This window comes from Dipodomys merriami, unplaced genomic scaffold (genome assembly GCF_024711535.1).
Source record: "Dipodomys merriami isolate MVZ:Mamm:240054 unplaced genomic scaffold, mDipMer1.0.p SCAF_4, whole genome shotgun sequence".
Classification (NCBI taxonomy): Eukaryota; Metazoa; Chordata; class Mammalia; order Rodentia; family Heteromyidae; genus Dipodomys; species Dipodomys merriami.
In genome coordinates this window covers 10,344,580-10,358,973 of record NW_027205603.1, presented here as the reverse complement: position 1 = coordinate 10,358,973, position 14,394 = coordinate 10,344,580, and the positions used below count along the sequence as shown (strand labels likewise).

At 40.0% G+C, this 14,394-nt stretch overlaps 1 protein-coding gene across 9 annotated transcripts in view; it reads right to left on the bottom strand.

Annotated features, from left to right (window-relative positions):
* Nucleotides 1-14,394, bottom strand: part of Mllt10 (MLLT10 histone lysine methyltransferase DOT1L cofactor) — a 148,512-nt gene that overhangs the window by 114,168 nt on the left and 19,950 nt on the right. The window contains exons 1-2 of one of the 9 annotated variants that reach the window (XM_069990493.1): nt 12,167-12,223; nt 11,629-11,680 (exon numbers count right to left, since the gene is read on the bottom strand). The exons of the other annotated variants lie outside the window; for them this stretch is intronic. Of the exons in view, the coding sequence (XP_069846594.1) occupies nt 11,629-11,634 (6 nt within the window). The 5' untranslated portion in view covers nt 11,635-11,680; nt 12,167-12,223. Of the gene's footprint in view, nt 1-11,628; nt 11,681-12,166; nt 12,224-14,394 lie in introns of those variants that run through there. 9 annotated transcript variants of the gene reach the window in all.

The window sequence follows — 14,394 nt, the reverse complement described above, 5'->3', positions numbered from 1 at the left end:
AAAAAAAAAATTAAATAAAGGCCAAATTTTCCAATTCAAAATAAATACAAATTTACACATTCAAGAAGCTGAACAACCCAAGCACACTTGGGAACCTGAAGCAGGGGAATGAGCTTCATTCCCGCCAGCCTTTGCTACATATCTAAGCCCTCTAAAATATAGAGAAAAAAATACAAGACAAAACAAAAAACTGAGCAAGCATCCTGCAGCAGTTACCTTAAATTACTTGCTGCCAGGCCCAGTCACTCATGCCCATAATCCTAGCTACTGAAAAGGCTGAGATATGATGCTTCCGTTAGAAACAAGCCAACCTTGGCCATCAAAGTAGCTGGAAGCCTGAGGTGTGGCTCAAGTGGTAGTGATAGACTTGAACTTCCTTGAAAAAAAAACAAAACAAAACTAAGGGCCAGCGTCAGTGGCTCACGTCTGTAATCCTAGCTACTCAAGAGGCTGAGATCTGAGGATCCCCGATTCAAAGCCAGCCCAGGCAGGAAAGTCCATGAGACTCTTATCTCCAATCAACCACTAGAAAACCAGAAATGGCAATGTGGCTCAAGACATAGACCGCTTGCCTTGAGCTGAAGAGCTTAGGGACAGCACCCAGGCCCAGAGTTCAAGCCCCACGACTGACAAAAAAAAAAAAAAAAAAAACTAAGGGACAGTGCACAGTACCTGAGTTCTAGAACTAGCCCCAGTAGTTAAATTAAAAAAAAAAAAAAAAAAAAAAAAAAAGCTTGCTGACGAGCAAGAACAAAGGTAGAAAGCTAAAAAACCAAATGAAAATAGTAAAGCATATAATGGAGCACGATTATGTAAAGGATGAAGAACAAAAGAAAATGCTTTTAAAGTGCTGAAAAAGTACTGTCAATCGAGGATGATGAACAGGTAGATTACTAAGATTTTCAGGTACTAAAAAACCAAACAGAACTCATCAGCAGAATACAGACATTACAAAAGGGAAATGATACTGGAAAATTTCAGCAAACAAAATGGTCAATACAACACAAATAGTAAATATTTGGGTAACAATATAATTTCTTAGAACTATGTGATTACTGAAAACAATAGTATTGTCTCCAGAGCTCTATAATCCATATAAATCTAACATATATAACAATAATTTAATTGACAAAGGGTAAAGGTAATATATAGACTTCAATAGTTACATGATTTGTACACTTTATAGTGATACAATATTAACATTAAGTGGTATACTATACAAAGAATGAAAAATAAGACCAAAGTTGCTAGAGCTGTGTACAAAAAAAGTTGGATCCATTCCTAACAGAGTACATAAAAATTAACACAAAATGAGTCACACATCTAAACATGAGCTAAAACTAGAAATCCTTGGGCAAAAAAACAGACGAATAAAAACTCACATCTTGATTAGACAATGGATCCTTAGCCACATCACCAAAGCAAAGACAACATAAGATAGATAAACTGGGATTTACCCAAGTTCTTTTGTGCTACCAGTGATAACATCTTGAAATTAGAAGATAATCTCCAGAATGGAAAACTAAAAATCATGTCACCAGATATATACCCAGAATTTGTATCTAAAATATGTAAAAATGTTCTCTACTCAATAACTGAAAGATATATAACTAAAAACTGGGTAAAAGCAAGGTGCTGATAGCTCAAGCCTGCATTTCTAGCTAGAAGGCTGAGAGCTAAAGACTGCAGTTGAAAGCCAGGTTAGGTAGCAAAATCTAGGAAATTCTATCTCCAATTAACCAGGAAAAAAACCTGGACTGGAGATGTAGGTCAAGTGGTAGAGTACCAGCTGTTGGTGGAAAAAGTATAGTAAGAGCTAGAGTTCAAATGCTGATATTGACATATGAAAAAGCAAGGCTGGAGGCATGGCTCAAGTGGTACACAACCAGTCAGGCATGCAAGCCCAATGAAACAAAAGTGTGAAGCCCTGAACTTTAGAAGCCCAGTGCTGTCTAAATAAATAAATAAATAAATAAGGGCTGGGAAGGTGGCTCAGTGGTAGAGCACTTGCCTTGCATGCCTGAGGCCCTGGGTTCCATTCCTCAGCACCACATAAGCAAAAAGAAAAAAGCCGGAAGTGGCGCTGTGGCTCAAGTGGTAGAGTGCTAGCCTTGAGCTGAAGAGCTGAGGGACAGCGCCCAGGCCCAGAGTACAGCCTCACGACCGGACCCAAAAAATTTAAATAAATAAATAAATAAATAAATAACAGGTAAAGGCAGTGCAGTGGATTACACCGTAATCCTAATTACTCAAGACATGGGATTTGGAAGAAAGACTCTAGGCCAGCTAAGCAAAAGTTCACAGAACCTCATTTCAACCAGCAAAAAAATAGCCTTAGTGGTTCATGCATGAATAGAAATAAACAGAATCCAGACTGACATGGACAAGACTACCAGACACAAAATAACCACAGCAAAAAAAAAAAGGGGGAACAGGGTGCCATGGCTCAAGAGAATTTGCCTAACAAGCACAAGGTCATGAATTCAAACCCCATACCACCAAGAGAAAAGAAAAATGGATAGAAGATATGAAAATACATTTCTCTAAGGAAAATACATAAATGACAAACTGGTACATAAAAAATTTTTGGTTGTTTTTATTTCTCTCACAATTCTCCCTCATCTCCTTCCACAAAATACTGCAAATCATATAATTCCACTTATATGAAACATATAGAAGAGACAATTTTTTTTTTTTTTTGTCGGTCATGGGGCTTGAACTCTGGGTTTGGGCGCTGTCCCTGTGCTCTTCAGCTCAAGGCAAGTGCTCTAACACTTGAGCCACAGCACCACTTCCAGAAGAGACAAATTTGTAGGAATAAAAAGTAGATCAGAAGCTGCCTCACACCTGTAATCCTAGCTAGTGAGAAGGCTGAGCTTTGAAGATTGCTGTTCAAAGCCTTGGGAAAGCCCATGAGACTCTTATCTCCAATTTACTACCAAAAGAGCCAAAAGTGGAGCTGTAGCTCAAGTGGTAAAGTGGTAGTGAGCAAAAAAGCTCCTGGACAGCACCTCGGCCCTGCGTTCAAGCCCCAGGACAGCAGCACCAAAAAAAATAAAAAGGTACAGCAGTATCTGCCAAGGACTGGAGGAATAAAATAGTGAGGAGATTAATAAAGATTCTTTTTTCTTCTTTTGTTAAGCTTAAATTCTTTTGTAAGTGGAGAAAATATTCTAAAATTAATTACAGTGATGGTGAATTTTTTTATTAAAACCACAGAATTATACAACTCCAATGACTGGACTGTACAGTATGTAAGTCGCATGTCATTTAAGTAATTCTAAAATAGTAATTCTAGAAGTAATTCCAAAAAGGAAATTCTTTAAAAGCAATTTAAAGGTAAATCTAAAACAAAACATGAAAGACTTAAAAAAGATGAAACACAAAATTAAATAAAACAAAGCTGGGCGCTGGTGGCTCACGCCTGTAATCCTAGCTACTCAGGAGGCTGAGATCTGAGGATCGCGGTTCAAAGCCAGCCCAGGCAGGAGAGACCATAAGACTCCTATCTCCAATAAAACCACTAGAAAACCGGAAATGGCACTGTAGCTCAAGTGGTAGAGAGCTTGCCTTGAGCTGAAGAGCTGAGGGACAGCGCCTAGGCCCAGAGTTCAAGCCCCACGACCGACAAAAAAAAATAAATAAATAAAATAAATAAATAAATAAAACAGACCTCAACCCAAATGATATAATTACTTCAAATGCTAAGAAACTAATAAAAATATATAACACAAATGTGAAAGTATAACTAAATTCTGTGCCTATAAGAAACACACTTTTTAAAGATTATTAAGTAAGTCAAAAGTAAATGAATAAAAATTAAGATAATGGTGAGGTGCTGGTAGAGTGGTTGAGTGCTTGCCTTGCATGCATGAGGCCCTGGGTTCAATTCCCCAGCACCACATAAGCAGAAAAAGCCAGAAGTGGTTCTGTGGCTCAAATGGTAGAGTGCTAACCTTGAGTTGAAGAGCTAAGGGACAGTGCCCAGGCACAGAGTACAGGCCCACGACTGAGAAAAAAAAAAAAAAGATAGTGGTGAGTAATTAAATACTAAAATAAAAAGGGCTATTTCATGATAATCACTGTCAAATCACTAATATACTATAATAACACTAATCATACATGCATATACCTGGAAATAAAGCTTCAAAATACATGAAGCAAAAATTCTCAGAAGGACTAAACTAGTAAGACAATTCCACAAACACTAAGATATGTTGACATCCCCCCATCTTTAAGTGACAAAACTGAAAACCAAGGGAAAAAAAAAATCAATGAAGAAATTGATAATCTGAGAGTGAGGAAAGAAGAGGACATTGTCCAAAAAGAAATGTGCTCTTGGGCTGGGAAGGTGGTTCAGTGGTAGAGTGCTTGCTTTGCATGCATGACGCCCTGAGTTCGATTCCTCAGCACCACATAAGCAAAAAAGGCCAGAAGTGGCACTGTGACTCAAGTAGTAGAGTGCTCGCCTTGAGCTTAAGACCTGAGGGACAGGGACTGGGAAGGTGGCTCAGAGGTAGAGCGCTTGCCTTGCATGCCTGAGGCCCTGGGTTCGATTCCTCAGCACCACATGAGCAAAAAGAAAAAAAAGCCGGAAGTGGCGCTGTGGCTCAAGTGGTAGAGCACTAGCCTTGAGCTGAAGAGCCGAGGGACAGTGCCCAAGCCCAGAGTTCAGGCCTCACGACCGGACCAAAAAAAAAAAAAGAGCTGAGGGACAGCGCCAAGGCCCAGAGTGCAGGCCCCACAACTGCCAAAAAAAAAAAAAAAAAAGAAAGAAGCTCTTTACCTGACTTAGGTAACTATAACCCCTCTGCATATCACCTTATAATAATCATTTTTTTTAATTTAAAGAAATAGCCTAAACAATGCAGTAATATACGTTCTTCTCAGGTAAACATTCACCAAGAAAGACCACACTGGTCACAAAAAAAAAAAAAAGAGTTGGGTTTCTTTTGGTCGATTGTAGTGCTTGAACTCAGGACCTGGGCACTGTCCCAGAGCTCTTTTGCTCAAGTCTAGCACTCTACCACTTTTGAGCAACAGCACCACTTCTGGTTTTCTGGTGGTTAACTGGAAATAAGAATATCATGGACTTTACTAGTTGGGCTGGCTTTAAACTGATTCTCAGATCTCCGACTCCTGAGTAGCTACTAGGAATGAAGCAGTGCCTAGATACAATGCATTTTAAATAATTATAATCATAGAAAAAAATCAATTGACATATTAGAGAAAAAAAAAAGGAATGATACTAATGAGTCAAGGTTCTACTTAAAGAATCTAAAAAAGAGGCTGGAAGTTGGCTCAGTGGTAGAGTACTTGCCTTTGCTTGCATGAGGCCCTGGGTTTGATTCCTCAGCAACCACATAAGCAGAAAAAAGCCAGAAGTGGTGCTATGGCTCAAGTGGTAGGGCGCTCACCTTGAGCTGAAGAGCTGAGGGACAGCACCCAGGCCCAGAGTTCAGGTCCCACAACCAACAAAAAAAAAAAAAAAGAAGAAAAAGAAAAGAAAGAAAGAAAGATGAAGCAGAGCCAGAAAAGAAATAGAAATTTTAAAATCAAAACTAGTCCTCTGGAGCCGGGCACCAGTAGCTCATGCCTATAATCCTAGCTTCTCAGAAGGCTATCTAAGGATCTCTGTTCAAAGCTAGCCCAAGCAGGATAGTTCCTCTGAGAATCTTTTTTTTTTTTTTTGAATCCGGTCGTGGGGCCTGAACGCTGGGCCTGGGCGCTGTCCCTCAGCTCTTCAGTTCAAGGCTAGCACTCTACCACTTGAGCCAGAGCACCACTTCCGGCTTTTTTCTTTTTGCTTATGTGGTGCTGAGGAGTCGAACCCAGGGCCTCATGCATGCAAGGCAAGCGCTCTACCTCTGAGCCACCTTTCCAGCCCCATCCTCTGAGAATCTTATCTCTAATTAACCACCAGAAAACAAGGAGAGCCACAGCTCAAAACAGCTAGCCTTGAACAAAAGAGCTCAGGGACAGTGCCCAGGTCCCAAGTTCAAGCCCACTACCAAAAAATAAAATAAAATAAAAACTGCTCTTCTGGAAGGGTGCAAGTGGCTCACATCTGCAATCCTAGTTATTCAGGAGACTAAGGTCTGAGAATCTAAGTTCAAATCCAACCTGGGCAAGAAAGTCTATGAGACTCTTATCTCCAATTAACCACCAAAAAACCAGAAGAGGAGCTGTAGGTCAAATAGCAGAACACCAGCCTTGAGCAAAAAAAAAAGCTAAGGGACAGTGCTCATACCCTGACTTCAAGCCCTAGTAGCCGTAGCCATACATACTTACACATACACATACATACATACACATACATACACACACATACAAATTAACAATAGTAGTATCTGACAAAAAGCTTTTTTTAATTTCAAACTTATCCTTCATGTTCACAAATACAAAATTATTTTAATATTAAAACTCAAACCCAGTATTTCTAAGATAGATAAATACCAGGAACAAGAGTCTATCTCATAAACACAAGCCTAAAATAACATTGGAAAACAAAACAATGAAATTGCCTTATCTTTTTGTTTGGTGGGGCTGAGGTTTAAACTCAAGACCTAAGTGCCTGCAATACAAAAAGGAAAGGTTCTACTACTTAAGCCACCCTCTCCTGCCTTAATGTTTTAAAATACATCATCTCAATTGTTAAAAACACAGCATTTGAGAAACTCAACTTCCTTTTATGATATAATAATGCTGAACAAAACCCAGGGCCTTACACATGTGTCAGGCTTTAAAATCTGTATGGGATGGTGGCTCAGTGGTAGAGTGCTTGCCTTGCATGCATAAGGCCCTGGATTTGATTCCTCAGCACCACAGAAGCAGAAAAAGCCTTGAATGATAGAGCAGAAAAAGCCTTGAATGATAGAGCGCTAGCCTTGAGCTGAATAGCTGAGGGACAGCACCCAGGCCCAGAGTTCAGGCCCCACAATAGACTAAATAAATAAATAAATAAATAAATAAATAAATAAATAAATAAATAAATAAATAAATAAATCCCTATTTGTATGACTTAGTATCTTGAGACCTTGCTGGTCCTAGAGTTAACTTTTGCCAAAGCTAGCTAACTCTTAGTGAACAACCTGCCTAATACTAAAGTTGCATGTGTAAACTAACAAATGCTAATAAGTCCCTATCTCTAATTATTTCCTTTACCTATCTTATATCCTAGGCTACTATATTACCTAGTCACCCAGAGCCAAGTACTCAGCAAACAGAAAGAAATCTCTTTATCCCAGAGCCCTAGGAATTATTCAAACCAGACAACCCAGCCTGCTTAGCTTTCCTCCCCCATTCCTTCTACTCTCCCAGTTTCTTTTCACTTCCTTAGATTCCTGACCCATCCCAGGGCTACTGTATGTGACTCCTTGGGACCTGGAGTACCCCTCCCTCCTTGTGATCTTGTAACCAACTATATTTTCAGTGGCAGGTGGGTACCAGTCTGTTGGTGTCCTTTTTTGTTTGGTGGGTTAGTTTTATTGTTTTGGCTGGTACTGGGCTTGAACTAAGGGTCTTGCATTCTAGCTTAGATTTTCGGCGTTTTGCTGACTAATCAGTCTCTTAGATTTGTCTACCCAAGCTGGCTTCAAACCATGATCCTCAGATCACAACCTCCAGAGTATCTAGGATTATCAGGTAGGTATAAACCACTGGTTCCTGGTAGCCAACAGTGTTACCATTCTTTTTTTTTTTTTCTTTTTCATTCATGGGGCTTGAACTCTAGGCTTAGGCACTATCCCTCAGCTCTTAAGCTCAAAGCGAACGCTCTACCACTTGAGCCACAGCACCACTTCCAGTTTTCTAGTGGTTTATTGGAGATGAGTCTCTCGGACTTTCCTAATCTGGCTGGCTTTGAACTGTGATCCTCAGATCTCAGCCTCTTGAGTAGCTAGGATTATAGCATGAGCCACCGGCTCCTGGCTAGTGTTACCATTCTCAAAGAATGATAAAATCTACTTGAAAGCAGTTAATAGAGATTATTAATTTAGCCTATAAAAAAATACAAATGAGATCAGCATCATTCCATAAGAAAAAAAAAGCAATAGAAATACAATCAGACAGAAAGAGATAAAACAGTGAGGTCTGATGTGGTAGTAGTGGCGGTGGTTGTAGTGCTGCCACTTCTGCTGAGAATGGAACCCAGGAATTGGGAGTTATTCAAGTGCTCTACCACTGAGCAAAATCCCCATCCCAAAACTGTGAAATATGTCATGATCACGTACCAGGATAATTTAACCTGCAAAAAAATGCAACCTACAAAAAAAAATAAAAATTAATGTTGTTTAAGTAATGTGTTAAGACACAGGTCAAAATAACCAAAAGAGTCAAATCAATTTCTATACACAAAAATTAAAAATTGACAATTTGCTCCAGGAAAGTTAGAATGAGCTTGTGACTTTAAGTGAGCATCATTATTCCACAATACTGGGAAATTATGTAATCACTTAATCACAATAAAAAAAAAAAAAAAAGCACCAGAAAACTAGAAGTGGTGCAATGGCTCAAGTGGTAGAGCATGAGCCTTGAGCTGAATTGTTCAGGGACAGCTCCCAGGCCTAGAGCTCAAGCCCCACGACTGACAAAAAAAAAAAAAAAGAGAGAGAGAGATTTCATGTGATTGTTTCTAACATATTTGTAGGATTATGTCTTTGTTGCCTTGTATGTCCCTCCCCCATGGTACAACCCCTGCTTTCACTATATATGATGTTGGTATATGTGGAGGGGAAGAGAAAAAAATTGTTAAAACAGGGATACAGGAGGACCCATTGCAACAATGAGATGTACAAGTCATTATGTTGAAAAACGAACTTTGCAACTTTGGGGGGGGGGGGTGGGACGCCGGGGAGGGGGAGGGGAGGATACGAAGGGACGGGAAGGGGAAACAAAGCAGAAGGCAACAATGCTTGATAAGAAATGTGTTCATTATCTTACCCATGTAATTATAACCCCTTTGTACAGTATTTTCACAATAAAAATATATTTTAAAAAAATTAAAAATTGAATTTTAGCCAAGCACATGGTCCATGCCTGTAATCCAAGCACACTGAAGCCTGAAGCAAGAGAATCATTTTGAGTCTGGGCTCACAGTGAATCAATCCTAGGTCAGGCTGAGAAACATAGCAAGACCATGCCTCACAACAATAAATAAAAAAGGGTCTCAATAAATAAATAAATGTCTCAATGGTAGTCTACCTAAATAGCTAGAGCAACCCCCATACCAAAAGTAAGTAACTAACTTGTAAGTACGTGTTTAAAATAGGGTCAAGCATGGTAGCAACAAGGCACACCAGTTAACTGAAGCACTCAAGAGGTAGATAGAAGAGGATCTGTAGTTTAAGGCTGGCTTAAACAAGCAAGACCCAGTCTCAAAATACACACACACACACACACACACACACACACACACACACACACACACACCCTCAGAAAACAACACACACACACACACACACACACACACACACACACACACACACACACACACACACACACACACACACACACACACACACACACACACACACACACACACACACACACACACACACACACACACACACACACACCCTCAGAAAACAATATAAAGTATCTTTTAAACTGGGCACAAGAGGCTCAGGCCTGTAATCCTACACAGGAGGTTGAGATCTGAGAATCATGGGTTCAAAGTCAGCTTAGGGAAGAAAGTCCATGAAACTTTAATCTCCAATTAACCACCAAAAAGCTGGAAGTGCTGAGTAATAGAGTACTAGCTTTAAGTAAAATGCTGAAGGGGGAGGAGGGGGGGCAGTGTGGGGGAAGGGCTAGTAGGAGGAAAACAAAGGAGGGGACAAGAAATGTACTCATTCCCTTACTCATGTAATGGTAACCCCTCTATACAGTATCTTTACAATAAAATAAAATATTTTTTTAATGCTCAGAAACAGTACCTAGGTCCTGCCCTGAGTTCAAGCCCCAGTACCAGCACAAAATAGTAAGAATAATAAGAATAATGGTAATTTTTTTAAGATATAGAGGACTGGCCTCAAGTACATCACTTATATACAAAGCATAAAACACAAGAGTTCAAAGAGAAAAAAGAAAGCCAAACACAACGTCTCATACCTATAATCCCAACTACTCAGGTGGTAGATGTCAGGAGAATCAAAGTTCAGGCTAGTCTGAGCAGTTACCAAGACAATCCTCTCAATCAATAAGCCAGGCGTAGTATCTACCTATTATCCCAGCTACTCAGGAGCCCATAGGTAGAATGGTTAAAGACTGAGACTGGCCAGGGGAAAAAAAACACATGACCTGGGGCTGGGAAGGTGGCTCAGTGGTAGAGCGCTTGCCTTGCATGCATGAGGCCCTGGGTTCGACTCCTCAGCACCACATAAGCAAAAAGAAAAAAGCTGGAAGTGGTGCTGTGGCTCAAGTGGTAGAGCACTACTAGCCTTGAGCTGAAGAGCTGAGGGACAGCGCCCAAGCCCAGAGTTCAGGCCCCACAAATGGACCCAAAAAAAAACAAAACACATGACCTTACCTGGAAAATAACTAAAGTAAAAGAAGACTGGGAGTGTGGTTCAAGTGGTAAAGGTCCTGTCTAGCAAGCAGGAAACCTTGAGTTACACCCAAAGACTATTGGAAAAAAATTAATTAAATTCATACGCTGAGCACTGGTGGTTCACACCTACAATCCTCGCTACTCTTGAGGCTATGATCTGAGGACCACAGTTCAAAGCTGGCCCAGGCAGGAAAGTCCATGAGACGCTTATCTACAATTAACCACTAGAAAACCAGAAGTAGTGTTGTGGCTCAAAGTGGTAAAGCACTAGCCTTGAGAAAAAAGAGATCAGAAACAGAGCCCAGGCCCTGAGTTCCAGCCCCACAACCACAAAAAAATAAAAAATATAAATTGATAATTTGTTAATAAATCAAAGATACAGGAAGTGGTGCTATAGCTCAAGTAGTAGAGTGCTCGCCTTGAGCTGAAGAGCGCAGGACCAGCACCCAAGCCCAGAGTTCAAGCCCTGCGATCGACAAAAAAAAAAAAGAGAGAGAGAGAGAATGATACATCAATATCAAAGAAAACTACAAAATACTGCTCAGGAAAAAAGAAAAAATGTAGATAAATATACTATAGTAATGAGTAGAAATATTCAACATTATTAAATCAATGTTTCTCAAATTCACCTATGCATTCAAAGCAATTTTCATCATAATCCCACTGACCATGGGGAAAAAACAGGAAGCTAGCAAGCAGCATTTACATGAAAAAGTAAAAGACAATATATAATCTTGAAAAAGAAAAAAAACAAGGTTTTAGAACTTACAATTCTGACATCAAGACATTATAAAGTTACAATAATTTAAAGTGTCATAATGATATAAAGCTAGACAAATAGATCAACAGAACAGAATAAACATTACTGAAAGAGACCACTTATACAGTCATGTAGTCTATCACAGCAATACAGTGAGGAAAGAGACTGCTCAACATGGTATAAAACCATGATCGCCATATACAGAAATGAATCCTACAAAAACTGACATACATCACAGACCTAAATATATGTTAGCAAAAATAAAAATTAAAAAAGGAAAAAGAAAAAAATAAAAAGTAGAGGAAATAAGGGAAATTACCTTCATGACTTCAGGGTTAGGCAAAAGTGTCTTAGCTCACAGTAAGCAACAACTATAAAAGAAAACACTGATTAAATTAACTTCTTCAGATTAAAGTACTTCTGCTTATCAAAGGGCACAGTTAAGAAAATAGGTAAAATTTTACAGGTTCAGGGGAAATATTTATAAAACATTTGTCTATGAAAAGGCCAGTATTAAAAACATGTAAAACCTGTAACTTAAAACAGACAATTTTTTTAAAAAGATAAAGGGCTGAATGAACTCTGCAAAAGAGAACTCACAAATGGTCATCAAAACACAAATTAAAACATGCTCACTATCACTAGTTATTATGAAAATGCAAGTTGCCACAATGATACCACTTCTAGTTAAGATGGAGTGAATAAAGAAGACCAGACTTAGCTTTCTTATATGAAATAATAAAAACCTAACAAAATGAATGAAATCACAGCACTAAGATACTGGACAAGTAACGTAAGACAATGATCCCTCAGAGACAAGAAACAAATGACACAAGTCACATAGTTGCCCAGCTTACTGCCTTGAGAGTTTCCAGGCCAAGGAACAGGGAAGAAGAACCCAGGCAGAGCCTGTGGTCTCCCCAAGTTGAGGAAAACGGAGCTGGGAGTCCAAGGAAGCCAAGGTGGCTAGAGCTCACAAGGGAGACCAGCAATGAGTAGACAGCTGGAGAGAAAGAGAGAAAAATGAAGATATCTACAAAGATTCACCCGAGAGTTTTTAATTGAGTAACAAATCATCACTTGAATGTGAAGGACGTACCAAGACCAGAAGGAGAACCACCAAAAGAATTAGAAGTAACAATGTCCAAACATACACAAGGACGTGAACAGTACCTACTTCCAAAGCCATAATGTAAAACTTAGTAATTCATATTCAAAGGACTACGAAAAGCCAGGTGTTGGTAGCTCATGTCTGTAACCCTAGCTACTCAGGGGGCTTAGATCTGAGGACTACAGGTAGAAGCCATCAGGGCAAGAAAAGTCTGAAGTCTTATCTCCACTAAACTTCTAAAAAAGCCAGAATTGGAGCTGTGACTCAAGTGGTAGAGTGCTAGCCTTAAACAAAAAGAAGGAACAGAGCCCAGGCCCTAAATTCAAGCTCCAGGACCAACACACACACACACACACACACACACACACCACACACACACAAAAGAATTCTAGGCACATAATAATAGAAAACAAGGTAAAAATTACAATGACTAAAAATCAATCAAAACTTACAAGATTTACAAGATTTATTTCATGCCTGAAATAACAGATTAGACAATTCCTTTAAGACAACTGTGACTAAACTTCAAATGACCTCAAAAAGCTAGAAGGGCTGGCAGAATGGTTCAGGTGGCACCAAGGACAAAGCATTGGGTTCAAATGCTTTTCAATTTGGGGGGGGGGGGGGGAGACACCCAGAGCAAACAAACATTAAAAATTTTGAACTTCTCCAAATAAAAATTACAAGGCCTTTTATGAAAATCACACTAAGGGGCTGGGAAGGTGGCTCAGTGGTAGAGTGCTTGCCTTGCATGCATGAGGCCCTGGGTTCGATTCCTCAGCACCACATTAGCAAAAAGAAAAAAGCCGGAAGTGGCGCTATGGCTCAAGTGGTAGAACACTAGCCTTGAGCTGAAGAGCTGAGGGACAGCGCCCAGGACCAGAGTTCAGGTCCCACGACCGAACCCCACCCCCCCAAAAAAAAATCACACTAAGAGATTTACAGCATGCACGCACACATGCACACATACAAGCATACATGCGCACAAACACACACACACACAATACAATACAATTAGGGGCTAGGAATGTGGCTAAAGGATAAAGTGCTTGCTTATCACGCATGAAGCCCTGGGTTCAATTCCTCAGTACCACATAAACAGAAAAAGCCAGAAGAGGCACTGTGGCTACTCCTGAGTAGATAGGATTACAGGCATGAGCCACTAGCACCCAGCTCCAAATATATTTTTAATTAGAGCCACAAGGGAAGAGATAACATTGGGGAGAAGGGAGAGGAAGGGGGGAAAGTCAATAGTTTTTTCATTCAGCTAAACTTATAAACACACACGGCAAAGTGTTCTTTTAATAACCATCAACCACTAGAAAGACTCAAGCCAGATAAAAAATCCTAACACATCCAAAGAAAAAGCCTGTATTGCTGGAAAATCAAAACAAAGTGGAAGCAGTAATAGTTATAATGGAATCTTTTACAAAGATTAAGGTTAAGGGTATAACTTGTCAAGAAGATAAAAAGCCAGGCACTACTCAGGAGGGTGAGATCTGAGGGTTATGGTTCAAAGCCAGCCTATGCAAGAAAAGTCCATGAGACTCCTCTTATCTCCAATCAACCACCAAAAAATGGCTGAAGTGGCAGCCTTGAGCAAAATAAAAAAGGTCAGAGACGGTGTCCAAGCTCTGAGTTCAAAGCCCCAAGACTGCCACCAAATTAAAAAAGAAAGATATACTAGGGTTAAAAGTGTAGTTTGGGGGCTGGGAAGGTGGCTCAGTGGTAGAGCACTTGCCTTGCATGCCTGAGGCCCTAGGTTCCATTCCTCAGCACCACATAAGCAAAAAGAAAAAAGCCAGAAGTGGCTGTGGCTCAAGTGGTAGAGCGCTAGCCCTGAGCTGAAGAGCTGAGGGACAGCGCCCAGGCCCCATGACCGGACCCAAAAAACAAAGAAAGTGTAGCTTGGCCTGGGAATGTGGCTTAGTGGTATAGAGTGCTTGCCTAGCATGCATGAAGCCTTGGGTTCGA